At 52.7% G+C, this 27455-nt stretch overlaps 3 protein-coding genes across 3 annotated transcripts; 2 read left to right on the top strand and 1 right to left on the bottom strand.

Annotated features, from left to right (window-relative positions):
- Positions 1–577: 577 nt before the first annotated feature.
- SARM1 (sterile alpha and TIR motif containing 1) lies at positions 578–17563 on the bottom strand. The gene is made up of 9 exons (XM_084862201.1): positions 17058–17563; positions 10382–11000; positions 7968–8180; positions 7593–7684; positions 7248–7483; positions 4363–4465; positions 4097–4286; positions 803–924; positions 578–719 (listed from the first exon to the last, which is right to left on the bottom strand). The coding sequence occupies exons 1-9, from the start codon at positions 17525–17527 to the stop codon at positions 590–592; spliced, it is 2175 nt and encodes a 724-aa protein (XP_084718327.1). The 5' UTR covers positions 17528–17563; the 3' UTR covers positions 578–589.
- A 2308-nt stretch (positions 17564–19871) lies between these two features.
- On the top strand, positions 19872–23031 carry VTN (vitronectin). Its single transcript, XM_084862463.1, has 8 exons — positions 19872–20223; positions 20317–20436; positions 20516–20854; positions 20935–21074; positions 21338–21494; positions 21670–21822; positions 22259–22609; positions 22839–23031. Exons 1-8 carry the CDS (start codon positions 20160–20162, stop codon positions 22952–22954), a joined length of 1440 nt encoding a protein of 479 aa, XP_084718589.1. The 5' UTR covers positions 19872–20159; the 3' UTR covers positions 22955–23031.
- A 1175-nt stretch (positions 23032–24206) lies between these two features.
- Positions 24207–26694, top strand: SEBOX (SEBOX homeobox; the record flags this gene model as incomplete). Its single annotated transcript, XM_084862285.1, is given in 4 exon segments — positions 24207–24224; positions 24993–25039; positions 25041–25209; positions 25374–26694. Coding segments are annotated over 4 exon segments (615 nt in total). The 3' UTR covers positions 25755–26694.
- Positions 26695–27455: the final 761 nt, after the last annotated feature.

Below are 27455 nucleotides of genomic sequence, written 5' to 3'. Positions count from 1 at the left end.
GACGGGGAGAAAGAGGCTGTGCCTCAGGGAGGCCGGGAAGGGACTTGGGACCAGACCAGGTCAGCTAAGGACACTGAGTGATTACGGGGCAAGGCCACAGGGCGGCAGGAGGGGGTGAGCCTAGGGGCCAGCACAGTAAGTGGAGAGCCATCACTGGACTTTTATCCCTGCTGGTTCCCAGGCCCAGGCCGCTTGGCTGGGAGGGCTGGGCATTGCCTTCTTCCCTGTCAGAGGCTGCCTGACTTCCCCGGCTGATGTCAGGGCAGGAGAGGGGGTTGTGCGCGGTGAACCCTTGCTCTTCAGGGTCTCCAGAACTGATCCGTGACCCTCCCACACCTGAGCCAGAGAACCTGGCTGCAGGGCTTAAGGGTGGTCTGACCCTCACCACCCCCAATGCCTAGTTTCCCTTTCTGGATACGGAGGAAGGGAAGCTGGGTTTGGGGTGGCCCATGGGGTCGGGGAGAGGGAGAGCCATTTCCTGAGAAGGGCCCAGGCTGTCTCGGCCCAGGGAGGCCGGTGTGCGGGGCTGCTCCTTCCAGGGAGACCATGGAAATGGGGGTCACAGCAGGACTTGGGGACTAGGGCCTGGTTAAGTCGGGCCCATGTGTGTAACACCCTCCAAACTGGTGTCAGAGCCTGCCGACGAGTCCCGGGAGGAGCGGCCCTGCAGGAAGCGGATGATCTTCTCAATGGTGGCCTCCTGGTACTCGTGGGACCACCTGTGGGCACAGGCCGGCGGGTCAGAGGGCTGGGAAGGGGGCACTGCTGGCTGGGGGCCCGTGTGCCCACCCCCCCTCCTCACTTGATGCCGTTGAAGGTGAGCACGGCCTGCATGTCCTCAGGCAGGGCCTGCGGTTCTGGCCACTCGAAACCATCAATGATGGGCACAATGTTCTTTCCGCAGCTCAAAGCAGTCACGATCTCCTGGAGAAAGCGGGGAGGAGGAAGGGGTCAGGGTCCCCTAAAGTCCACCTCGACTTCTCGCTTACCCTTTGTGGAAGAATAAAAAATATTTAGTCCTGCCGAAACCGGTTTGGCTCAGTGGATAGAGCGTCTGCCTGAGGACTGAAAGGTCCCGGGTTCGATTCCAGTCGGGGGCATGTACCTTGGTTGCGGGCACATCCCCAGTGGGGGGTGTGCAGGAGGCAGCTGATCGGTATTTCTCTCTCATCGATGTTTCTAACTATCCCTCTCTCTTCCTCTCTGTAAAAAATTAATAAAATATATTTTTTTAAAAATATATATATAATAAAAAAAATATTTGGTCTTTGTCCTCAGTTCTTGGCACAGAGCTCTTATAACCCTTCTAACCTCCAGATATCGGGTGGGGGTGCCTAGATAGCTTCAGGATGGAGAGTGGTGGGAGGGGGGTCAAGGTCTGACTAGAGAGTTGCAGCCTACAGCTCCCTCTCCCCAACACACACTCCCAGGGGGGAGGGGGATGGAGATAGAGTTCATTCACCAACAGCCAACGACTTAATCGTAGCCACATAATAAAAGCTCCATCAAGAGCCCCTAAAAATGGGTTGAGCACATCTAGTTGCTGGGAGAGTGCCTAGAAGAGGGCATGGGAGCTCTGTGCCTCTCCTGCCTGCATCCCCACCCCCATACCTTGCCCCCACATCCTTCATAAAAATCCAGAGGGTAAAGGGCTTTCCTGAGTCCTTCACATCATTTTAGCAAATGATTGAACCTGGTGTGCAGAGTAAAGGGAACCCCTGAATGTGTAGCCAAGTCAGAAGTGTGGGTCCCTGAGAACCTGGGACTATCGACTGGCACCTGAAGTGAGGGCAGACTTGTGGGTCAGAGCCCTTCTACCTGTGGCATCTGACACTCCCTGTGGGTAGTTAGTATCAATTGAATTGAATTGTGGGACACCCAATTGGTGGTGAGTTGGAGAATTGGTTATTGGTGGGAATAAACCCACACAATTTGGTGTCAGAAGGAAAACATCACACCCCCTTGCATCCACATTGATCCACCACAAGCCCTGCAAAGTGTACTCCTTATTTTTCTTTCTAATTTCCAAATCCACCCACTTTTCTCACCTGTACCCCGCCACTCTCCTGCTCCGTCCTCCTCGCTTATCTTCATCCTCCTCCAGGTCTGTTCTTATCCATTTCTTGCTCCCTTCTAAGTTGTTCTCTACATTGCCCCTTCACCCGGCTACTCTCAAAATGCAAATTTGAGCATGTCTCTCCTTCCTTAAAACTCCTCAAGATTTCACATGGCTCAGGAAAAAGTTCAAACTCCTTAATGTCTGAAGGTCCTGCGTGGCTGGCCACAGTTCACTTCTCAAACCCCATGTCTGCACTGTTCTTCCAGCCATGCAGCCCCTTCGATTTGCCCTCCTCCCTGCACAGGGCCTTTGCACATGCGTTTTCCTCCGTCTGGAATGCCTCTTCACCGTGCTAATGCCTACTCATTTTTCTCATCTGCAGCCAATCAACACTTTCCCAGAGAAGTCTTCCCTCACTTTCCTGACCAGGTCCGATCCTCTTATTACAGACTCTCATAGCTTCTGCAGCACAAGCTAGAGTTGCCAATTTAAGTTAATTAACGAGTAATTTACTTCATATCTGTCTTCTCCACCAGACAAAAGGGCAGGGATGAGGTTTGGTTTTTACTCAGCTTATATCTCAGTATCTCCCGCAAAGCCATGCCCATAGTCAGCCCTTGCTTAATACTTAATGGGCGGCTGGATGAATGAATGAATGAGGCAACGCGGCACAGCAGTTAGGGAGTGTACTCTGGAATCATCAGATCCGGGTTCACATTGAATTGACCACACAGACTTTGTGACCTAAGGCAGAAACAGCTGGTTCTCAAAGCCTCTGTTTTCTCACACATAAAATAGGGTTGCCCTGGCCAGTGTTGTTCAGTGGTTAGAGTGTCAGCCTGCACACCAAAGGATTGCAGGTTCAATTTCTGGTCAAGGGTATGTACGTATTAGTTGATCCTCAGTTCCACACTCAGAACTTGTGTGGGAGGCAACCAATAAGTGTGTTTCTCTCACATTGATGACTCTCTCTCTCTCTCTCTCTCTCTCTCTCTCTCTCTCTCTCTCTCTCTCTTTCTCTCTCTCTCTCTCTCCCTCCCTCCCTCCTTCCCTCCCTCCCTCCCTCCCTTTCACTCTCTCTAAAAATCAATGGGGGGAAAATAAAATAAAATAAAAATCAATGGGAAAATATCCTCAGATGAGGATTAACAACAACAAAAGAGGGCTAATGACAGTCCCTATCTTGCAGGATCAATGGAAGGAATAACTACCATATTGCATGACAAGTGGTTAGAACAGCTCCCAGCATGTAGAGTGAGCTTAATAAATAATAGTTGCTATTATTTCCTCCCCTGTAAAGTGAGGATCATAAATCCACTTCACAGGGTTGCTCTGAGAATATTACTATTAATGGGTGCTCTGGTAAGTGCTTATTGGACGGGTTTTTTTCCCTTTGAAAGGGGAACCACAGGGATTGGATTTCCCTGAGTGCAGTTCACTTGTGGTTTTCCATATTGATTACCCACCAAATGTGGCTTCGGGGGAAGGAGTTTTAAAACCAAAGGCAATTAAGCACTCAAAGCAACCAAGGAGCAAGATGGAGCCTTTGGGACTTGTCCAAGGCAAAGGCTCCCGCCACCGGCCTGCCTCCCCCTCCCTGCAGTCCGCGGGGTGCCAAGACCCTTGAGCACAGTCCTCCTGGGAAAGTACCTGCATAACTTCCACCCTGACTGACTCTTGATGAACCTCTCCATTTTACAAATGAGAAGAAAGTCTGTGTTCTTAATTCCATTGTCTCTCGCTGTCACTATCCTCCCCTGCCCCTCTTCCCTCCTGGAGGCTATTTTTCAAAGTATTTTCATATCTCTCTCTTACCCTCACCACAATCCTACAGTGAATAGGGCATTTATTTTGTAGATGAGAGACATGGATTCAGAGAGCCTAAGACACTTGCTAGAGTCCTATTACAGTCAGAGTCGTGACTCCTGACTTCCCGCGGGGCCATGGAGGTGGCTGGGGTGTGCAGAGGAGAAGGAACAGGAGAACCTTGTCCCTGGGCCACGTGCCAATGCTGGGACCACAGAGGCCAGCACCTACCTTGTGCACCCAGTCCTTGCAGTCGTGGTCCTGCATGCACTTGTCCAGGGCCCCCGCTGACAGCACCAGCACAAAGTTGCGGGCGCCCATGACACTCTGGATAAGCTTGTCCTCAAACTTGCCGGCCTCCAGCTTCTCCACATCGATGAAGACATTGAAGCCGTGCAGCTGCAGGTGCACCTTCAGGAGGCTGTGAGGAGGCCGTCTGTCACTGCGCTGGCCTCACCCAGAGGCCCGGGGCTGCCTGCCCGCCCCCTCCTCCTCACCTGGCCAGCTGGGAGCCCGAGCTGCGGCGGTAGCTGATGAAGACATCCGGGATGTCCCCACTCGGCTTGCCGCCGGTGCAGGGCAGAGGGGAGTGCAGCATTTCTGAGGGGGACAGGAGACAGCTCGGTAAGGGTGGCCCCTCTCCATTACTCACCATGAGGTACATCGTCCCTTGCCCATCCAGCCTTCTCAGTCCAGTTCAGCCCAGCTCAGGCAGGTGCCTTGCTCCAAAAAGGGTCCCTGAAGCAGAGAGATGGGGTCTACAGGAAAGAAGGCCCCTAACTCGTTGAGTCCCTCTCAGGAGGCAGGCGTTGTGTTTTAGGGACATTGAAATACCACCTCCAGCCGAAACTGGTTTGGCTCAGTGGTAGAGCGTCGTCGGTCTGCGGACTGAAAGGTCCCAGGTTCGATTCCGGTTAAGGGCATGTACCTGAGTTGCGGGCACATCCCCAGTAGGGGGTGTGCAAGAGGCAGCTGGTCGATGTTTCTCTCTCATCGACGTTTCTAGCTCTCTTTCTATATCTCTCCCTTCCTCTCTATAAAAAAATCAATAAAATATATTAAAAAAAAGAAAAAAAAAGAAAAAAGAAATGCCACCTCCAGCCCTGCCCTCTCTCTGGAACTCAGACCTGCACAGCCAGCTGCCCACGGGCACTCCAAACCCAACATCCTAAATCCTTCCTCCGAGTTTCCCACCGCAGTCAGAGACCTGGGTGTCAGCCTCAATTCCTGCCTTTCGTGCATTCATTCACCGATGTTTACTAAGCACTCACTGTGTGCTAGACTCCAGTCTTTTTTTTTTTTTTTTTAATATATTTTATTGATTCTTTACAGAGAGGAAGGGAGAGGGATAAAGAGTTAGAAACATCGATCAGCTGCCTCCCACACACCCCTCACTAGGGTTGTGCCTGCACCAAGGTACATGACTTTGACTGGAATCTAACCCGGGACTCTTCAGTCCACAGGCTGATGCTCTATTCACTGAGCCAAACTGGTTTCGGCTAGGCCCCAGTCTTAGTGCTTGGGATACAGCAGTGAGCAGAACAGACAAACCCTGCCCTCATGGAGCTGATGCTCAGTGCTCAGGGCCAGGGACCATGCTTTGTGGATTCTTCCTACTAAACAACTAGCCTCCAGCCTCAGGGCCCTTCTTATGTCCCCCAACTCTAGCTCTCCCACTGGTCTCCCCAAACCCACACTCGCCCAGGCTAACCTGTTTGCACAGCTACCAAAGGGATCTTTCTAAAATCCAAGCCTGAGCATGTCATTGCTCCCTACTCCCTGTGGAAGAGAGATTTGTAAGCTATTTCCCTCTGTAGAATCCCTTTTAAAAATATATATATATATTCTTAAGGCTTTCTTGAGAGCTGCAAAGTAAAAATGACCAAATTTGACTTGCTTTGGTTGAAGCAAAAGCATAGGACAAAGCTCAGTAAATACTTGCTGAATGAATACATGAATAAAAAAAAAATCCATCCTATAATATAATCCTACATAATAAAAGGATAATATGCAAATTGACCAAATGGTGAAACAACGGATCACTATAACATGCACTGATCACCAGGGGTCAGGCGCTTAATGCAGGAGCTGTCCACTGGTGGTCAGTGCGCTCCCAAAGGGAGACAAGCCAGGCTGGTGCAGTGGCGGTGGAGGGAGCTAAGGATGTCCCAGTGGCGACTTAGACCCACTCCCCAAGGGCTCCCGGATTGATAAAGGGTGCAGACCGGGCTGAGGGACCCCTGCCCTCCCCCCAGTGCATGAATGTCATGCACCGGGCCTCTAGTCTTCTCATAATATTCAGACTTAACATCCACAGACAACATTTACGAAGCAGGAAGAAAAGGTTTCAAATCCTAATTTTGTTATTTAATAGCTTTTAAACATTGGAAAGTATTTTTAAATCTTAGTTTTATCATCTTTAAAATTAATACCCTTGGTGGAAATATTCTTTATCTCTGATTATGATGGTATTTACATAGGAGTAGACATGTTTCCAAACTCTTCAAACTGGACACTTTTAAGTTGATTATATTTCTTTCATCCTTTCAACAGCTGCAAAAGTTGATAAAAAAAAAAAAAAAAAGAAAAAAGAAAGAAACATCCACTTCATCAAATGGATGTAGAGTTTAATGAGACAATAACTGTTCAAAACTTAATCCCGGCTGGCGTGGCACAGTGGTTGGGTCGACCTATGAACCAGGAGGTCATGGTTCAATTTCTGCTCAGGGCACATGCCTGGGTTGCAGGCTCAATCCCCAGTATGATCAATGATTGGCTCTCATCAATAATATTTCTACCTTTCTCTCCCTCTTCTTTCCTCTCTGAAATCAATAAAAATTTATTTTTTTAAAACTTAAGACAGGACCTGGCATATACTAATTGACAATAAAGCTTAACAAAATAGTAAATTAATAAATTAAGTAGTAACTAAAGAGGGTTGCTAAAGCCGTCAGGACCTCCCTAAAGACCTCCCAAACCCCTACTGTGCAAGCTGCTGTCTAATAGAATAAGCCGCCTGTCTTCCCACCCATCTCTCACATGTGGACTCCCCATGCTCTGTCTCACCTGCACATGCGGCTCCCTCTGTCCTGCGGCTGCTACCCCGATCCCCACTCACCCAGTATATCCTTCAAGACCTGGTCAGACATCGTCCAGATGCCTAGACCTGGTGGACAGGGTCTCCCTCCTGTTGTGGTCATCCTCCTGTTTATATGCCTGCCTTACTCCTACCCCCAGCAGACTGGGAACTTCTTGAGGGCAAAGTGCATCTTCAGAATCCAGTCTAGCTCAGCATCTGGCTCGGAGGCCCCACCACACGCCTCCCCTGGCCCCTCCAGGGATGGAGATGGGACGGGGGCGGGTCTCACGCGGGCAGGCTGACCTCTGGCGGCCATGAGGATGCGCATGCGGTGCACGCCCAGGCGGACGCCGCAGTCCTCCAGCAGCTGCTGCTCGGACACGCGGTGCAGCAGGGAGCGGTCCAGGCCGCAGCTGACCAGGCCGTAGGTGTACTGGCGGAAGCGCGGGTCCAGGCTGCCCAGCCAGTCAGCCAGGTTGCTGCGGTCACACGTGGCGTAGTTGGCAAAGGTCTTGAGCTCCCTGAGCTCCCTAAAGAACCTGCACCCCAGGGAGGAGAGGTCACTGAAGTCCTGACTCAGATGGGCCGGTGGCCGAGGGGGTGTTTAGAGTGGGTGGGTGGAGGGGAGGCTGGCAGGAGGCTCCATACCTCTTGCGGGTGATGCTGGATACCATGCCCAGGTCAGTCTGCAGTTCCTCTTCCGTGAGCCGCAGAAGCAAGTCGCCATCGACCTGCTGCTCCTGGGGTGGAGTCAGAAGTAAGAGAGAAGAAGGAAGGGCCCCCCCTCTCAGCCCTGGACCCCAAGCACACGATGCAAGGGGAGGGGACTGGAGACGGCGGGTAGGGGAAGAGGATAAGACCCCCAATGAGAGCCAAGCGACCCTGAAAAAAGGCCACGCTGGCGCCTCGGGCCTGCGGGACAGGAGGGGCAAGGTCGCCCGTGTGCATGGCGCCCCTGGGGGCCGCGCGTCCTTGGGGGTGCGCAGGCTCTGACTCCGGAGGCAGCCCTGTGCGCCGCTATACCCGGAAGCGTTCGCAGTACTGGGAGAAGCCGATCTGCTGCAGCCACGTCAGGACCTCGGCCTCCTTCCAGCTGGGCACGCAGGGCAGGATGGGCCTCGGCACCTCCTCGCCCAGCAGGCGCAGGGCGCGCTTGGCCAGCGCTGAGGTGGTGCCGTTGGTGGAGTAGGAAACCAGGCGTTTCAGGCTCTGGATGGCACCGATGTCACTGAACACCTAGGAGAGGTGAGGAGAGGGTGCCTTATACTTACTAACTTCCCAGCCAGCCACCCGGAAAGGGGCCCTGTCTCTCCTCTGTGCCCAGCTGCTTCTCACTGTTGGAAGTCCCACCATCTGCCCTAGCCCTGCCTTCATCCAGTAATCATGGAGTCTGAACTTCTCCTCCTGAAGCTCTCTCAAAGCTCTTGACTCTTCATGCCTCCCCTCTACAGCTTCCATCTGTCCCGCGGATAAAGTCTGAGCTCTCAATATGGCGGCCAGGCCTGGCACAGTGCAGCCTCTGTCCACAACTCCAGCTCACCTACCCTTCCACCAACCCACACTTGTCTGACACCCCTCACAAAGGTTCTCCCCCCTGTGGCCTTGGCCCAAGGTGTGTCCAGACCCTTGGTTCCTCCAGCCTGTTTTGGGGGATCCTATTCATCCGATGGAATCCAAATTGATTCCTCCCCCAGTTTGCCAGTTTGGCCCACGTCTCCAGTTTGACCTTGTACCACACTCTGAATGCCACTGCCATTGGTTGAGAATACAACTTCCCCTGGGTGATAAGCTGAGGTCATGTCTTAGTCACCCCAGGAGTCCTGTGCCTGGCACACTGCAGGCCACAGAGGGTGGGGGTGGGGGGCCTTACTGTGTCTTTATGGAACTGCACTCACCAGCTTGGCTGGGAAAGGGGTGCAGAGCTGGTGGTCTTAGCTGCTGCCCAGACCCAATACTTCCTACTCCCAACTCCCCTCAGGCTCTTCTCCCAAAGCAAAATGACCTGCTCTGTAAAGCCAGTCCTCCCATGGCCCACTCTGGGGCACGCACAGAGAGGAGAGTCAGAAACTCCTAGAACACTGGACCTTGTGGGAGGCCCCAGAGTCCCCCTAACACCAAGCGTCCCCTTGATCTGTGAGGACACATGCGATGCATGACTATCATCTGAGACACACTCTGTGAGCAGCCCCAGATGACAGCTGTGGTGCAGATGGGGGGTTCATGTGGTGTGATCCGCTCCCTGTCCACCAGCTGTCACCAACCCCCCAGATTCCCAAAGGAACAGAAAGTAGGGAGGGTGACATTATAGGGATAATCTTGATTCTGTAATATTTTAAAAAAATAAAATTTTAGACTTTTGATCATTTACTACTGTTAATGAATTGTAATGTAAATATCTGTGTTTCCCGATGGTCTTAGGCTCTACAGCAGCTCCTGTCGCGACCCACAGGTTGAGAACCGCTAGCAGGGTGGCCTAAGACCATGGGAAAACACAGATATTTACATTACGATTCATAACAGTAGCAAAATTACAGTTATGAAGTGGCAACGAAAATAATTTTATGGCTGGGGGTCACCACACATGAGATACTGTATTAAAGGGTCACGGCAGCCAAAACTGGTTTTGGATAGAGCGTTGGCTTGGGGACTGAAGGGTCCCGGGTTCGATTCCAGTAAAGGGCATGTACCTTGGTTGCGGGCATATCCCCAGTGGGGGGTGTACAAGAGGCAACTGATCGATGACTCTCTCATCGATGTTTCTAACTCTCTATCTCTCTCCTTCTTCTCTGTATAAAATCAATAAAAAATATAAAAAAATAAAAATAAAAAAAATAAAGGGTCACGGCATTAGAAAGGTTGAGAACCACTACTCTAACTGGTCATCTCTCCTGCACTTCAAATTGAATCTGTCCCAGTGAACTCACTTGCGTCCCCTCCAGGACTCTAACCTGCCTCTCACACCTTATTTCACCTTATTTCAGTCCCTGGTGCCACCATCCTCTGGGTCGCCTATGCCCAAAGTCAGGAATCATCCTCAGCTCCTCCCTGTCCTTCACCCGGCCACCCACCAAGTCCTGATTCTAGCTCTTCAGCACCTCTGGAACCTGTCTACTTCTCTCTGCCTCTCTATGGACTAGTCCTGACCCCCACTACCCCAACTGCACCCCTGTCATGGCCTCCTATCTGGCCCCCCTTCCCCCCAACCTCATCCTTGCCAAACCCATCTCCAGGCCAACCTCATCCTTCCCCCCAACCTCATCCTTGCCAAACCCATCTACAAAACACGTGCCCCTCTGTTTTAAAACCTTGGTCTTGCCTTCAAGACCAGAATGACTGGTTCCTCACCCTTCTCCTTGCTTTGGGAAGCCTTCCCAAATGCTGTCCAACCCGGATCCTCACTCCACACCCGCACCCGCACCCGCACCCTCCGCACCCACCTTGGTCTTGCCCTGCAGACTCTTGATGGCAGCTTCTGCGCACAGATAGAAAGCCCCGATGCACTGGGCCTCCAAGCGTGAGGAGTCGAGCAGCGGCACCAGGCGCTGCAGGTCGTCCGGCCCGCGGCCCTGGCTGGTGTCACTGGCGTCCACCAGGCAGCGGGCGAAGCGGCCGGGGTCCAGGGAGGCCACGAGCGGCTCCACGAGCTCCAACGTGCCGGAGCGCTCCACCTCGCGCTCCACCTCCTTGTTAGTGGCCAGCACCGCCACCGCGAGGCAGGCGTGCAGCCGCAGCAGCTCGTCCTCCTTGGAGAAGGCGAGCGGGAAGAGCCACTCGGCGGCGCGCTTCTCCACCATGCGGCGCTGCGCCGCCTGGCCCCCGTGCAGCGCGCAGTTGCCCAGAGCCAGCGCGCAGTGGCGGAGCAGCGCCGGGTCCGTGCGGCGGCACCAGAACAGCACCGCGTCCAGGCCGCCGGCCGCCACCAGCCGCTGGCACGTCTCCTCCGAGTGCTTGAACATGTGCTCCAAGATGCCCGCCACGCTCCGAGCCAGCTCCACCGGCTCGCGCTCCTTCGCCAGGTTCAGGATGACGCCCAGCCCGATGCGCGCCACCCGGTCTCTGCGGGAAGAAAGGGGAGGGGACGGTGCAGTTGCCGGGCCTTCGGGGTCTGGCTTCGCCCCTGATCCCTTATACTCGGTGGGGCTCATATAAGACACGAGGGAGAGCATTATTCTCCCTGCTTTCTCTTCTCCCCTCTGCCCCCCCCCCCCCCCCCCCCCCAGCACACACACACCTCTTGGCTGGGAGGACCAGACTTTTCTGATTATAAGGCTGCTTTCTCCTGGCCACACCCAGTTCCCTTCCTGTACCCTCCCCTGGAGAAGCTATATAGGTCTTGGTTAAAAAACCTAGCTCTGGAGCAGATCCCCTGGATCCTGGTTTCAAATAAACTCTTTGCCATTTTCTAGTTGCCAGACCCTGGGTACCTCCCTTTATCTTTCTACCTTAGTGTTGTCATCTCATAAACAGGATTATAAATACCTACTTTATAGGTTTATTGTGAGAATGAATGTGATACTCTGTGTAAAGGTGCTTGCCACAGTGCCTGGCACATAGGAAAGACTCAACACATGTTAACTTCTTTATCGTCATTTGAAGTGTCACTTGCACACCACTCCTGGCCTTGAAAACCACTTCATGCTGCATGGCTGGGGTGTATTTATTCATTCATTGAACAGACATGTATTGAGAACCTACTGTGTGCCAAGCACTGAGCGAGTAGCTGAAGTTAAACAGTGACTAAGAGTGACTCAGCTAATATGGAGACAAACAATAAGCAAGTAAACAAGGAATTAACAGGGTAATAATGATATGGCCATAATGACAGCAAAACCAGGTGACATAATGGAGAGTGCTTAGGTTCAGGGATATGTCTGAGGAGATGTCATCTGAGGGTTAAATGTCCAGAAAGCCCTGCCTGCAAGTATCTGGGAGAACATAATAGGCAGAGAGGACAGCCAGAACAAAAGCCCTGAGGGCTGGTGAGCCTGGCATGTTTGAAGAAAAGAAAGCTCGAGATATTTGCAGTGTCTAAAACCAACAAGGAAAAATGTAAAACCAACAAGGGATTCATATATAATAATATATATATATGTAAATATTCAAATCCACAAGAAAAGAGGCAATAAACCCAATAGAAAATGGGCAAAGGACATAAACAAGCAACTTATAAGAAAAGTGGAAATCCAAAATGTTAACAAAGAGATGCTCTAACTCATTATTAATCAGAGAAGTGAACATGAAAACAGCAATGACTTTACACCTATTAGACAGGCAAAAGCAGAAGCTGGGCCACACGAAAGATTAGTGAGGTGTGGGGCCATGAACACCCTAAAGCTCTGTGGGTGGACATACAGGCTAGGACAGTCCATTTGGGGAGCAGGCTGGGAAGAGTGGACGACATTAAGGTGACACACACCGAATGGGCCAGAAATTGGGGCTCCTGGGGTTTCTATTTCGAAGAGATTGTGACACAGATCCACAAAAGGACATAGCCAAGTTCATTTGCTGCAGTGTTATTTGTGATGGGGAGAACTGGGGTCAGTCCAGCATCAAGCCTGGGAGAGTGGAGAGGTAACATGGGCAGGTACCCAGTCTGGAGGACCGTGGAGCAGTTACAAATAACTGAGCAGATGATAACATAGCAACCTGAAGGATTTTAACCTAACACTGAGTGGGGGGAAGTAAGAAATAGAATATAATTCAGCACAATTTGTGTAAATTAAAAATAAACGCACAAAACAAGAACAAAGATTTTAGGAGAACATAGATAGGAAGATATGTATTATATATTGAATGGTTGCCTGTGGGATTAAGTCAGAAAGATGGTGGGGACATTAGTCAAGACAAGGGGAACTTCTGGTCAAGATGGCAGCATAGGATCAGCCAGAGGACTTGTACGCATGCATATGAGCAAAACCAATGGACACAGACTGCAGGGGGTGAGGGCTTGGGGAGAGGGTAGTGAGGGAGAGGTCAATGGGTGGAATAAAGGAGACTCATGTAATACTTTAAACAATAACAAAGAATTTTAAAAAAACTAACATAATAAACTGAAGAGAAAAAAAATGATGGCAGCAGAGGAAAATATGGTGGTACTCCCCTCATCCCAAGCCCACATCAAAATTATGTACAACTAAACTACAGAACAACCATCATTCAGAACCACCTGAAATCAAGCTGAATGAAGGCCCTACAGCTAGGGAATTAAAGAAGGTGACACATCGAGACTGGTAGGAGGAGCGGAGACTAGTATGAGCTGGTCCCACACCCATGTGTATCAGGTAAAAATTGGGAGGAGTAACTCAGCTGTGGAGGTACTCCATGGGGAGTGAGTTGTCCCAACCCCACACTAGCTCAGGGCTCCAGTTCTGGGAAGAGAAGAACCTGTAATCTCTGGCTGTAAAAACCAGTGGGTATTGAGGCTGAGGGAGACAGAGGCTGTTGGAGTCCCAAGCAGTTCCTCTTTAAGGGCCTATACACAGACTAACTTGAATTTACTCCTTCTGAGCTCCAGCATGGGGGTTGGGAGGCAGCAGCTTGAAAGGCACCAGAGACAAACGGGGAGGAGCTGAATTGACCAGCATCAGGAAATGGGGGGTGCGGCTTTCTCCCAGGCAGAAGTCATTGTTCCTTTGATGAGCCCTCCCTCCACAGAGCCATATCTGAGACCCCATTAACCTGATTCCCTGAGGCTGTGCCCCACCCAATTTTCAGGCCCACCCAAGTTGTTCCTGGTGGCTTTTCCATAGATTGGCCTGTCCTGGTTCTGCCTAAAGTCTTTGAAACAAGCAGCATCTGGCCTCAGTGAGCCCTATATCTCTCACTAAGTGGCCTTAGGCCCAGCACTAGCAGCAGCCAACCTTGGTTCAGAGCTTGGCACCTCCAAGCCCAGCATAAGTAGCAGCCATATGCATATCGCTTTGTAGCTCATGCCAGGTGGCCCGGGGCAGAATACTGTGGTGGCTGACATTGGCCTGTACCTCCTGGGAGGCCTAGAGCCATCACACCCAGTGGACAGCTTCAGACCATGTCGAAGCACCATCCCCCAAGCATCTCCACAAGCAACACACTCATGGGGTAGACTGAGAGGGCACCAGAGCCCTGTTTAAGTAAGCCCTACGCAGCTGATCCTCCATAGTGGTTGAAGGTCACAGCCAATCCTTATAGGTGATCGACCTGGGGGTAAATCCCTCCCATTGACATGCCAACAGCAATCAAGGCTGAACTACAGGAGGAAGTTGTACGCAGCCCACACAGAGGATGCACCTTGAGTGTCCAGCTTGGGTGACTGAGGAGTCTGTGCCACTGGATCCTACAGGGCACTACTACACTGGGCTACTCTATCCAGCCTGGGAGACTTAGCAGCTCTACCTAACACATAGAAACAAACACAGAGAGGCTGCCAAAATGAGGAGACAAAGAAACATGTCCCAAATGAAAGAACAGACCAAAACTCCAGAAAAAGAACCAAACAAAATGGAGACAAGCAATCTACTAGAGGCAGAGTTCAAAGCACTGATTGTAAGGATGCTCAATGAACTTACTGAGCACCTCAACTAAATAAATAAAGGACCAATAAGAAATTAAATAAATAAAGGACCAATAAGAAATTAAAGGCATAAATAAAGGACCAATAAGAAATTAAAGGCACACTAACTGAAATAAAGAATAATTTACAGGGAATCAATAGTAGAGTAGATGAAGCAAAAAATCAAATCAGCAAAGGGAATAAAAAACACCCAATCGAAACAGAAAAAAGAAAAAATATACAAGAAAACAAAAACCACCCAATCAGAAGAGAAAAAAAGAAAAAATAATATATAAAACACACACACACACACACACACAAAAAACAAACAAACAAACAAACAAACAAAAAACCAAAAAAAAACAAGGACAGTGTAAGGAGCCTCTGGGATAACTTCAAGAACACCAACATTTGCATCATGGGGGTGCTGAAGGAGAACAGAGAGACCAAGAAATGAAAAACCCATTTTAAAAAATCATGACAGAAAATATATCTAACTTGAAGGAATTGGCATTACAAGTCCAAGATGAATCCAGAGAGGCCCACACTAAGACACATCATAATTAAAATGCAAATGGTTAAAGGCAGCAAGAAGCCCTGGTCCTGGCCGGGTAGTTCGGTTAGTTAGAGCGACGTCCCAAAACATCAAGGTGCACTTATCCTGATATTTGAAGTGAGGGAAGCTGACACCTGGGCTCCTGGGAAGTGGGTGTGGCGGCATCTTGGGAAGGAGAGCTGCAGAACTGAGAATGGCGAAAGGAGTGGGGAACTGATGGAAGAACCCTCTTTAAGAGGATGTTAGTTGGCAGGGGAAGAACAATGTTTCATAAACACACATTATCTGTGTGTCACTCCCTGTTCTCTCCCTTCCAGCCTCCTCCAGGCACAGTCCAGAGGCGTGAAGGACTCTGATCCCCACCAAGCACGCTGGGATCTGTCCTTGGTCCTGAAGTGATGCCTGACCCAACGCCTGAACTAGTGCGTGGTTTCTTAGGACCAAGGACACTGATTAGCGTGATGCCTTTCTCAGTAGTTCTGAACCACGTGAGAAATGTCATTTCCAGCCTTAAAAATAGCGCTATTTGCTATCTTGTAGCCTTCCTCTTCCTAGGGTGCTGGCTGCACCCACTCTCCAGGAGTTCTAATTATAGCTGCCCCATCCCGCATACCAGGCCCACAGGGCTTCACCCACCAACATGGGCCCACACATCCAGTGAGCACCCACTCCGTTTGCTAGTCCTCTAAATTTATGGTCCATTCCCATCAGGGTGCCTGGTGTTAGATGAGAGATTAATGACTGCTGAACAAGCAGAACCAAAACTTGGTTTCCCAATTTAAATGTCTTCATTCATGCATTTTTGAGAGTTGGGTAATGTCCATCACCCACAAAGTTATTTTTACTTTTTGCAGATGGCAAGGAAAGCAACCCTACCCTATGATCATCACACTTGTGAGAGCTGCATGAACTGAACTGGACTCTTCCAATCCCTTCAAAACCTGAGGGGCCTGAAAATTCAGGTTGAGACGGCAGTGTGACATCCTGATCTTCTCTGGCATCAAAGGAGAGAGAACAAGTGCTCAGGGGTTTTCATATTCTAGGGGAGATCCCGAGAGGCAGCCAAGAGAGTGGCAGCCGGGCCTCCACTGGACCCCACCTACTGCACCTTGACATAACGTGGGAAAGGGGAAAGAACATACATTCTGGCCTCTGCCTAGCCCTGCACCTCACTTTCCTGTTCCCCCACCCATGCATCTCAACAGAAAACCTTCCCCCCCCACACGCCTTCTTTCAGCCCAGCCTGTGGGGAGACCATTTCCTGCTGCCTTCATTGGGAATCCGTGTGTCTCTTTGCTTGCTGGTCAGGGGGCTGTTTGAAACAGAGAGGAACTCAGCTGATGTACCAGCACCCTCAGTATCTCAGCAGAAAACCTCCTGATTCCTAACAGCAGCTGCAGAATGAGATCATGGCTGGCTTGTTACATGGACCAAAATGAAGGAGCAGGAAGCAGAAGGTGGATTTGGGACGGCATGAAGAGGGTAAGTAACCCTTACATTGGCGTTCATTTCAGCCTGGGGAGGGAGGAAAAGGGGGTTTCCGCCCCCCCCCCCATTTTCTGAGCATTGTGTTCTCTCCCTCTCTCAGGAGGAGGGAGATGATACAGGAGAAAGAAGGTACAATAAAAAGGCATTCAGGCTTGTGGGGAGGAGGGCTACTGGTTTCAGGGAGTATTGGCCATAGGATCCTATCTCCATCCTCAGAATCAGGGACAGATTCCTGTCCTACTACGCCATTCCTCCTCTCCCTGTCTCATTCATTCCTCACCTCACCAGCCCGGGCAGTGGATCCAGGCTGCATCATTATTTCTCTGCATGACCCTGGGCAAGTCACTAAACTTTCCCATCCGTTTTCTCATTCATGAAATGGAGACGTCGATCCCCACCAGGGATGTAGTGAGGTGAGGCAGCGAAGGAGGGCACAGTGCGAGGCATCCTGGCGACCCAGGCACCCCACAGCCCTTGCTGCCCGCCTTCCCGCCCCCCCCACCACCACCACGCGGCGCCTTCCCCAGCCGGGCACCCTCACCGGTTCTCAGCCACCAGGATCTGCTCCAGCAGGCGCGCGGCCTGCACCCGCGTCTCCAGCTCCGTCGCCTGCAGCAGCCGCAGCAGCAGATCGAGGCCGCCGTCCAGGCGGATGGCGTCGCACAGACCCTGGGCTACCTCGCGGCCCACGGCCGGCAGCAGCCAGGCCTCCTCCACCAGGTGCAGGACCTCCGCCAGGCCGACGCCCACGGCCCGCGCGCTGCCCGCCAGCCTCAGCGCCGACAGCGCCTGCTGCAGCTCGGGCAGCGCGCGCTCCAGGGCGCCCCGCACCTCGCTGCCCACCCCAGGCGACACCTCGCGGGGCCCGCGGCCGCCCGCCACCCACCACGGCTCCGCGCTGCCGCTCCCGTCCGGCCCCGGCACCACCAGCCGGTCGGCGCCCGGCCGCGGGCCTGACATGGCGAAGAAGCGGCACAGCTTGTAGGCGGAGAGCAGCAGCGTCAAGACCATGGGCGCGGGGCTGCAGAGGGCATCCCTGGCCTGGAGTGACCCGCTCCTTGGGGTGAAGGGGACCCGAGAGGAGGTCCGGGGGCAAGAAGAAGATGCAGGAGGGAGGGATGGAGAGCAGGGTACCGGGCAAGGGCGCTGGCCAGTGGTTTGGGGAGAGGTAAGGACAGGATCCAGGACGAAGCGGTTGGGAGAGGGAATGCAGGCCCAGGCCCAGGCCCAGGGGATGGACTGGAGCAGGGAACTGGGAAGCGAGGGGTGGACACAGACGCCGGAGGGTGTAGGCAGCAGTCACCAGAACAAAGCGCGGCTCCAGCTCGGCTCGCAGAGGTGCTCGGCAGCAGCCCCGCCCCTTAGAAGCGGGACCTGAGCCGACGCCCCGCCTCTGGGGCTCGCGGGGCTCCGCCCCTGCCTCCCGCGTAGCTCCACCCTCTGGTCTTGCCCCGCCCCGCCCACGCCTGTCCCCCCCCTAGGCGGACTCTCCCCCTCCCCTTCCCCCCACCACCTCCGCGGGGTGCAGGGGCAGTGGGTGGAGAGCGAGAGGACCGCTTCGGTTTTAACCGTGACACTGGTAAGGTGAGGGCAAGCAGTGCCCTTGTGTGTCTCCTCCCCTACTACCGTGTTTCCCCGAAAATAAGACATGCTCCGAAAATAAGACCTACTTACAGTTTTCCTTCTGAGTGAAATATAAGGCATCTCCCGAAAATAAGGCCCCCCTAGGCTAAACATGAGAGATTTGGTCCACTGATTTTGAAAGAAATGGAGTCACAAGAAATTCACCAGGAAATTCAGGAGTTGGATTGTTATGATGATGTTCCAGAAGATGATGACATGATTGTCATTGAATAAATGAGTAAGTTCTTGATGCTGTAGGATTCACAGTTTGTCTGGTTTGTGTTGACAACTACTGTACTACCGTACCGTATACAGGTAATAAATTTCCTTTATTTTCATTTAACAATAAATGTGTACCATATTCTTCTTCATGGAAAAATAAGACACTCCCTGAAAATAAGACCTAGCGCATCTTTGGGAGCAAAAATTAATATAAGACACTGTCTTATTTCTGGGGAAACAGGGTAGTAGTTAAAACTATCATAATAGCTGAAACTGGTTTGGCTCAGTGGATAGAGCGTTGGCCTGTGGACTGGAAGTTCCCGGGTTCAATTCCGGTCAGGGGCATATACCTTGGTTGCGGGCACATCCCCGGTAGGGGGTGTGCAAGAGGCAGCTGATGGATGATTCTCTCTCTTTGATGTTTCTAACTCTCTATTCCTCTCTGTAAAAAATCAATAAAAAAATAAATAAAGCGATCATAATAACGATTCTGTACCACTCTAGAGGCTGTTTATGCCTGTTTCCCAATTCAGCCTCACAACCTGCCTCTGAGGGAGGAATTAGTGTTCCCATTTAATAGGCGAGCCAGCTTAAGCCTAAGGAAAACAGAAGTCACACTCCCCTCTGATCAGAGAACAACAACAAAAAAATCGGCTGGAAACTCTGAGGATCACTTTCTCCAGGTGGCGGGAGGACCTCAGGAATTCTGTGGACCCCTGAAAGTAGGCACAAAATCAGGCATTCTATACTAGTTGGCATTTTATGGGTAGAGGGTGAGTCTTTTTTTTTTTAATATATTTTATTGATTTTTTTACAGAGAGGAAGGGAGAGGGATAGAGAGCTAGAAACATCGATGAGAGAGAAACATCAACCAGCTGCCTCCTGCACACCCCCCTACTGGGGTTGTGCCCGCAACCAATGTACATGCCCTTGACCGGAATCGAACCTGGGACCTTTCAGTCCGCAGACCGATGCTCTATCCACTGAGCCAAACCGGTTTCGGCTAGAGGGTGAGTCTTAAAGTGGGAGGAATGGGGGGAACCAGATCTCTCTTGAGGGTGGGAATAAGGGAGTGGCCTGCTCAGGAGCAGTAAACTAGCGGAAGACTCAGGAATCAAATCCAGTCCAAAGGGTTCACAGTCACTCAATTTCCTGTGTTGTGAAGACCAGCTTGGGAAAAATCAATATACCCAAGGGATGAACCCAGAAATGAAACTTTGTTCCTTTCTGAGAAAAAGATTTCCCCAGCATTCCTCCTCCCCTGCCCACTTCACTGCCCTGAATACACAATGAGTGGGTGTGCCTGACCAAACAGATCATAGTTCAATGCCATGTATGGAGATTAAAGTTGGGGCTACTCTAGGCATTGGGCATTCTGTCTGCTTAACTCATATAATCTTCCAAGTATTATTAGTCTCATGTTACCAGAAAGAGAACGAAAGCAGGAAAAGCAGATTGCCCAAGGTCACATAGCCAGTCAGGGGTGGGTTAGGCCTTCTATCTGCCTTTCAGACACACTGTACCATTTCCCTCATGAAATAACCTCAGGTTTGGCCAGGATCCTATTTTGGGCTCTCCCAAGCCCAGAGTTTCGGGAATGTGACCCTGTGCTACAGCAACCTCTCGGGTCAAGGCCTGGGGGCTGGGCCAGAGGTTGAACAAACAGACCAGCAGGAAAGGCAGCTCCTCTCCTCTGGTTCCCTCCCTCTCTCCCCCACCACCTCTCCCTCCCTTTTTCAGGCATCAGAGCAGAGAGCACAGAACCCAGGAAGCCAGGCTCACGGCTAGAGGCCCTGCCATGGCCCCCACTAGGTCCCTTCTGATGCTGGCCCTGCTGGCCTGGGCTGTTCTGGCTGACCAAGGTGCAGGAGGGTGCTGGTGGCCAGTTGGGCTAATGTAGGGTGGGGAAGAATGGGCCGGTCTTGGCTGTGCCAACTGACACTCCCTCCCCACAGAGTCATGCAAGGATCGCTGCACCGAGGGCTTCAACCCGGAGAAGAAGTGCCAGTGTGATGAGCTCTGCTCTTACTACCAGAGCTGCTGTGCCGACTTCGTGGCTGAGTGCAAGCCCCAAGGTGCGTTCGGAATGGCTGGGTGGGCCTGGGGTCCCCTCTGCAGCTGGAGACTCACTCACACCACCCACTCTGCCTGCAGTGACCCGCGGGGATGTATTCACTATGCCAGAAGATGAGTACTGGGCTAATGGCCTCGATTCGGAGACGGAATATCCCAGTGTCCCCACACAGACAGAGAGCACCCCCCTTGACAGTAACCCACAGGCCCCTGAAAATACTCCTGAGCAGGGACCTGTTCTGCACACTGAGGAAGAGACCCCAGGACCAGAACAGGAGACCTCAGGGCCTGCTGTGGAGTCTCTAAGGCCTGAGAGCACTGATCAAGAGATCCCCGAGTCCTCAGCAGAGGAGCTGTGCAGTGGGAAGCCCTTTGATGCCTTCACTGACCTCAAGAATGGTTCCCTCTTTGCCTTCCGAGGTGACTCCAGGGGCAGGTTTTTGGGGCGGGGGGTCTGCCCCAGGAACATCCCCTCCCTCACACAGCCTCCTCCACTCTAGGAAAGTACTGCTATGAGCTGGATGAATATGCAGTGAGGCCTGGGTACCCCAAGCTCATCCAAGATGTCTGGGGCATTGAGGGCCCCATTGATGCTGCCTTCACCCGCATCAACTGTCAGGGGAAGACCTACCTCTTCAAGGTGCCAGGCCCAGGGGCTGTGGGTCAGGGGCAAGGGTATCAAGGCAGGAGTTGAGAGCTGTTGTGCCGACGACCAGGGTGGGCAAGAAGGCTGAGTCCCAGCCTTTGGTGTCTGGCTGAAGCTCTGTAAGGTCAAGGAAGCCCAACGTTCCAGGACCTGGGTGACAGGTCTAGAACTGAGACTGCTGGCATGGATGGGGGACTCTGCCTCTGTGCCCAGCCAGCCACCTCCTCACCTCCCTCCTCCTTCCCCACCCCCTTTAGGGAAGTCAGTACTGGCGCTTCGAGGATGGTGTCCTGGACCCCAATTACCCCCGCAGCATCTCTGAAGGCTTCGCGGGCGTTCCGGACAATGTGGATGCAGCCTTCGCCCTCCCCGCTCACAGCTACAGTGGACGGGAGCGGGTCTACTTCTTCAAGGGTACTCAGGGGGCAGAGGGGAGAATGAGCAGGCAGTGGAGCAGGCTCAGTTTTTTGTGGGGGAGGGAGACTGGCCTAGATGATGCCTATGTCCGTCCTCCCTCCACCCTGCCCCGGCCTGGAGCGCCTAACAGCCTCTGGGCTTTCCAGCCTTGCTCATGCGCATCCCTCCCCAGGGAAACAGTACTGGGAGTACGAGTTCCAGCAGCAGCCCAGCCGGGAGGAGTGTGAAGATAGCTCCGTCTCAGCTGTGTTTGAACACTTTGCCATGATGCAGCTGGCCGGCTGGGAGGACATCTTTGAGGTTCTTTTCGGGAGCAGACCCTCTGGTATGGAGGGCGGGCAGGTCCTGTGTCCCCTTCAGGAGGGCTGGGATCCCCGGAGACAGAGGGAGGGCTGGGATGGCCAGAGGGGGGAGTGACGGTAGACCAGCTTGTAGAGCTATCGATCGAAAGCTGTTTGCTCAGGCCAGACTTTGCATCTGTTTTGACCTTTTGGGGGAAGGCTGGCCTCCCCTTGGACCCTACACCTTGGACTTTGCCTAGCATGGCCAAGGGCACAGCCAGCAAAAGGAGGGGCTGTGGCTGAGGTAAACGGGGAGGGACATGGGGGAGGGAGGCCAGGGGAAAGGGCATTAAACAGGGAGTCAGAAGGCCAGGGTGCTGGCCTCTGCCGCTAGCTTGCTGTGTCCTTGGTCACCTGATGAACTACCCTGCGGGGGGTCCAGGCTCTCAGGGTTCCCCATGAACCCCTTCCCTGCTACAGGTGGTACCAGACCGCCCCAGTCCATCAGCGAGGACTGGCCTGGTGTGCCGGAGAAAGTGGATGCAGCCATGGCTGGCCGGATCTACATCTCAGGCTCCGCTCCGCGCTCCTCCTTGACCAAGCGCACTAAGTCTAAGTCTAAGCGTCGCAACCGTAAACGCTACCGATCACAACGCGGCGGCGGCGGCGGTGGCCACAGCCCCAAGTCCCAGCGGAAATCCCGTTCAATCTGGCTGTCCTTGTTCTCCAGTGAGGAGAGTGACCTGGGAGCCTACAACTATGATTACGCCTTGGACTTGCTTGCGCCTCCCAAATGCGAGCCCATCCAGAGCGTCTACTTCTTCTCCGGAGGTAGGAGCCCCGGCCACTCCTGGAGCGGGTTCGGCCGTGGCCCTCCCTGCTCTCTCTGGTTCCCATGAGCTCAACTCAGCCCCTGAGCAGTGACTCCAGAAAGCCAGGCCAGGAGTCCTGGCCTGCATTGTGATGTTCACTTACCCTTCCAGGAGGGACCGGGTTTCAGGGCAGGCGTGGGCAAGGCCTGGCTGGGTCTCACACACTCTCCCCGCAACCTCTCTTCCAGACAAGTACTACCGAGTCAACCTTCGCACACAGCGAGTGGACACTGTGAGCCCTCCCTACCCACGGAACATTGCCCAGTACTGGTTGGGCTGCCCAGCCTCTGATGTAGGAGTCTGAGCCCATAGAGCTGGGCCCTCCGCTGCTTCCTCCTCGAACCTCCTCCCCCCAGCTCAATAAAGATCCCTTGGCGCCGAGTTTAAGATGACTGTCCTGTCTGGGGTAGACAGGAAGGAGGCAAAGATCTGCCTGGGTAAGGGAGGCGAAGCTGGGCTGTTAGGATGGCTTGGAGAGAAGAGCCTTCCTGTGTCCGGCCCATGTTGGGCTCAGGGCCTCCTAATGAACCACAAAGCTGCGGCTGGAGGAGGCTTCATGGGTGCTACCCCTCTTCCTGAGCTAAGCAGCCCCAACAACCCACCAGTAGCTAGGCAGGAGCTTGAACCCCTCTGATGATGACAGGAGTCACCAAGTGCCTCCTCTCAGCTCTGGGCTTAATTTACCTCCTGGAATTGACCTCTAGGGTCTTGGAGGACAGAGAAGGGGTGAAAGGGATGGGCTTCTGGTTCAGTTTTCTGGTCATCTTGAGCCTGAAATGTGGTTATCTCAGACACCCGAGTCCCTAGGGGACTGGTGCTCCCCTAGGGACCCCTATCTTTGAGGACTCTGTCTGGGGTCTCAAGGCGCTGAGGTCAGGAGAGATAAGAAAGGAAATGCCAGAGGAAATGCCAGTGTTCCTACATCTCTTAGAAAGTGGCCCAGAAGACTTCCAAGGACTCACTGTAAATACAAATATCTTTCTTTCTTTAAAAAAAATTTTTTTTTATTGATTTTTTTACAGAGAGGAAGGGAGAGGGATAGAGAGTTAGAAACATCAATGAGAGAGAAACATCTACCAGCTGCATCCTGTACATCCCCCACTGGGGATGTGCCCACAACCAAGGTACATGCCCTTGACCGGAATCCAACCTGGGACCCTGCAGTCTGCAGGCTGACGTTCTATACACTGAGCCAAACCGGTTAGGGCACAAATATTTTTCTTAAAACCCCTCAGCTGTCCCTGTGGAACCTCCTCCGGTTTCAGGTTCTTGGACTCTAGGAAGCCCAGCTGGGCTTTTGAGGGGCCGGAGAGAAAGGGTTAGATGAAAGCAGAGCTCTGAGGGAGATCTCGTGGAGACAGCTGCTTCCCAGCCCTGCTGCTGTCCCGTCATCCTCTGCACCCCGTCCAGCCTCAGCAGGCACTTCCCCCATAACCTGGAGAAAGGGAATCCTTTCCGCTTGTTTGGAGGCTTCAGAACGAAGTTACAGGCCAGCGTCCAGGATGTGTGGAACAAGGGTGATGACTGCTCTGTACACTTGGGCAAGTTCAGGCAGCATGGCCTACTTCCGGGAAGTAGGGTTTTATTTACTCCCGAAGGCCTGAGTTTTATTTACTTCTGATGGAAAACCCCAAGCCCAGCAGTGCCTGGACTGGGCCGGAGAAGGCAGACAGGCATCAGGATCAGGAGAAGGTACCCACAGACTAGTTCTGTTCAGTTGTCGGAGTCTCCTCTACTGCTGCCTCTGGCCATTGACAGAGGACTCCTAAGGAGCCCAGTCCTCAGCTGTGGGACAGGACTGCCCCCTGAAGGCAGCCAGCACCTGGCTGAAGCCCTGGGAACACTGGAGAGAGGGATCTCTTTGGCTTCCTGGAAGGAATCCTGGGAGAACTATTAAGCACCAGGATTTCAGATCAGACTACCAGAGTGTGCAGTTCAAGGGGGGGGGGGGGGGGGAGGGGGGCGGCGGGTCCAGCTTCCTTTGTGGAGCCCTGAAGGAGCAGGGGCCCCCAAACTTTACCCCACCTATACCCTGCCAAGCTCCAACACTGCCCCTGGCCACCGGTCTCTCCTCAAGCTGGGTGATAAGCCTCTACGCTCCTGGAGGCAGAGCCAGCCCTCTGAGCAGGATAAAACCCCATCAGAGGAGTCTGGTGTGGCCACAGCCTGGGCATGGCCCTCTGGCTCCTCACTCTCTGCCAGCTCCATGGCCAACCCTGTGGATGCATCGCCAACAGGTGATCCGATGGGAAAAGGGCAGGCAGGGGAAGGATGGAGGGAGGGTATGATGGGGGAAATCTGGGCAGGCAGCAGATGCTTCAGGGTCTCTTGGGGGCTTTGAGGTTGGGGTGGAGGCTCTTGAAGGGAGTCCTGGCTTGATCTCCACCTCGGCCTACAGGCCATGCCAGTGGGTTGGGTCCCCACCGGAGAAAGCGGACCACCTTCAGCAGAGGACAGCTGCTGGAGTTGGAGCGGGTGTTTGCAGCACGGCCCTACCCTGACATTGACACCCGTGAGCATCTGGCCCAGGTCACCTGCCTTCCTGAGGTTAAGATACAGGTGAGCTGTGACCCCCTCTCGGGGTGGGGGTACTCTCATACAGCCAGCTTCGGGGCTTGACCCACAGCTCCTTCCGGGTATCCTGCCTCCAAGTTCTGCATTCCTTGTGCTTCAGGGGAGGGGCTACTGGAGCCAGAAGAGACCCCTTCTTCTTCCCTTCCCAGGTGTGGTTCCAGAACCGGCGGGCCAAGAGAATCAAGAACAGGAAGCCAGGAGGCCTAAACCCCAGGCCTGAGCCCCCCCAGAAACCCTGTTCTCTTTCAGATGTCCTCCAGCAGCCTCAGGAGCCCCAAACACGAGGCCAGCTTCCACTCTCCAACAGCACAGATCAGTGCACCTCAGGGTGTCAACATGCCTCCTGTTCGGCTCCTGGCTGGGGTCCAGGGCAGGGCTGGGTGGGGGCTAAAGCTGTAGCTCCTTGGGGGCCAGCTGGGGCGTCAGGGGTCCATCTTTCTTCAGAGCAAGCTACTCCCCAGACCTCACTGGGCAGCCTGTCTGAACTCATCTATGCCTCGGCCATTGTCCCCAACCTGGACCACTCCTAACCTAGGTCAGAACTTGCAAACTACCACCTCTAGCTCCTGTAGCCCACCTGCCCTTTGGGCTGCAACCCATCAGAAGTGAATCCATGCCCTTTTCTTTTACACAAGGGCATTCCCTTATGGGAAGGAAGTTTAGTTCAGGGATCCCTCCCTTCCTCTGTCCTCCAGGCCAGCCTAGATGCGGGACCTATGGAGTAGATGGAACCTGCTTCCCAGCACCCTGCACCTCCTGAGGCATGCACCCATTGTCTTGGCAGGAGAGACCTTCAGAGGGATGAGGTATGGGGGTCGTGTTTTCCACCTGTCCCGCCAGGCTTGGTTCCCAACTCTTCTCACCCAAGCCAAAGACACCTCCTCCCTCTAAAGGAAACTGGGCAGGCAGCTGCCTCTCACCTTCAGGCCGGCGCCTAACTGCTAAGTGAGCTAGGAGAGGAGAGTGTGCTGATCCAAATTCTAGACTGCAAGGGACCAACCCTTTCATAGTTGAGGGTCTCTCCTGACCTCCTACCAAATTAATTAATTTGACCTCCTGGACAAATTAATCAGAGGCTTGGATCTGAAGATGAAGTGATATTAAAGTAAAAAAGTAAAAACAGGAGCATGTAGCTTACACTGATTTAATTTTCATAAAGATCAAACTGGTTGCCCTCTGATCTGGGGGTGTGGGAGAGAACCTGACAGATTTGAATAGGGTAGGGGGTGTGTGCATGGCAGCACTGGGTTTTGGTATCACTGTCATCTGTAATACCAACTAATCTCCAAATAAAACCCAAACTCTGTACCTTAATCTGGATTGTTGTGTGAGACAAATGAATGGGGATGAGAAGGCCCTTTGCTTTTGAAATTTATCCCCATCTCCAATCTCTAAATGGGCCAAGTTCCACAGATTCGAGGGGGTGGGGGGTATTATCCAGGTTTCTGCTGGGATTAGTTAAGAGGGACAGTTAATTGAAGGGCTTAGGGCTCCGACAGACCCTGGGGAGGTGGGAACCTCTGCTGGCAACTCCTTCCCTGACCCCACTTGTTCCAGGACAATCTGGCTGCCTCCTGTTCTGGAGCTGCTCTGCAGCCCTGGCATTGCTAAGTAACCTCGAAACTCTCTTAATCTCTGAGCCTGAAAATGGGGATGATAATACTGGTCTCCTCTCAGTTTTGGAAATGAGAGCCAGGAATCTCCACAAAGCTTTTAAAACTTAATTTTAAAACAGTTTAGGTTGCCGGGCTGGCGTGGCTTAGTGATTGAGCACCAGCCTATGAACCAGGAAGCTGAGGTTCGATTCCCAGTCAGGGCACATGCCTGGGGTTTTGGGTTCAATCCTGGGTGAGGCATGTAGGAGGCAACTAATCAATGATTCTCTCATCATTGATATTTCTATTTCTCCCTGCCCCCCTCCTCCTCTTTGAAATCAATGCAAATATTAAAAGGCAAAAGTTTAGGTTGCCAGAAACACTGTAAAATGCCACCTACATTTTTTCCCCATTTTCATTCCTGCCAACCAAAAACAGAAATTCTAGGAATTCTCAACATGATCTATGGTGAACAGAAGGGCCTAAAACTTCCTCCTCTCTCATGCAGAATACTGCCACGACAGGTTCAGACTTGCTATAACGGGCAGACATGTGGAGGGAATGTCTACTGAGCCAATGAGGATATAATTTCTAAGAATAGAGGAGTGCCTGGGAACGGAGAGGGGGAGACAATGA

This window comes from Pipistrellus hanaki, assembly GCF_964339955.1.
Source record: "Pipistrellus hanaki genome assembly, chromosome: 16".
NCBI classification, from domain to species: domain Eukaryota; kingdom Metazoa; phylum Chordata; class Mammalia; order Chiroptera; family Vespertilionidae; genus Pipistrellus; species Pipistrellus hanaki.
Note: the sequence above shows the minus strand (reverse complement) of the source record. Positions and strands in the feature narration are given on the sequence as shown.

What these genes read in the sequence shown, in the direction of transcription:
- VTN (XM_084862463.1), top strand. Translation starts at nt 20,160, where the DNA reads ATGGCCCCCACTAGGTCCCTTCTGATGCTGGCCCTGCTGGCCTGGGCT. An exon ending in TTCCCTCTTTGCCTTCCGAG is followed by an intron (nt 20,855 to 20,934) that starts GTGACTCCAGGG and finishes CCTCCACTCTAG; the next exon opens with GAAAGTACTGCTATGAGCTG. An exon ending in GCGGGTCTACTTCTTCAAGG is followed by an intron (nt 21,495 to 21,669) that starts GTACTCAGGGGG and finishes ATCCCTCCCCAG; the next exon opens with GGAAACAGTACTGGGAGTAC.
- SARM1 (XM_084862201.1), bottom strand. Translation starts at nt 17,527, where the DNA reads ATGGTCTTGACGCTGCTGCTCTCCGCCTACAAGCTGTGCCGCTTCTTC. An exon ending in ATCCTGGTGGCTGAGAACCG is followed by an intron (nt 11,001 to 17,057) that starts GTGAGGGTGCCC and finishes TTCTTCCCGCAG; the next exon opens with AGACCGGGTGGCGCGCATCG. An exon ending in TCGGGCTCCCAGCTGGCCAG is followed by an intron (nt 4,287 to 4,362) that starts GTGAGGAGGAGG and finishes GCCTCCTCACAG; the next exon opens with CCTCCTGAAGGTGCACCTGC.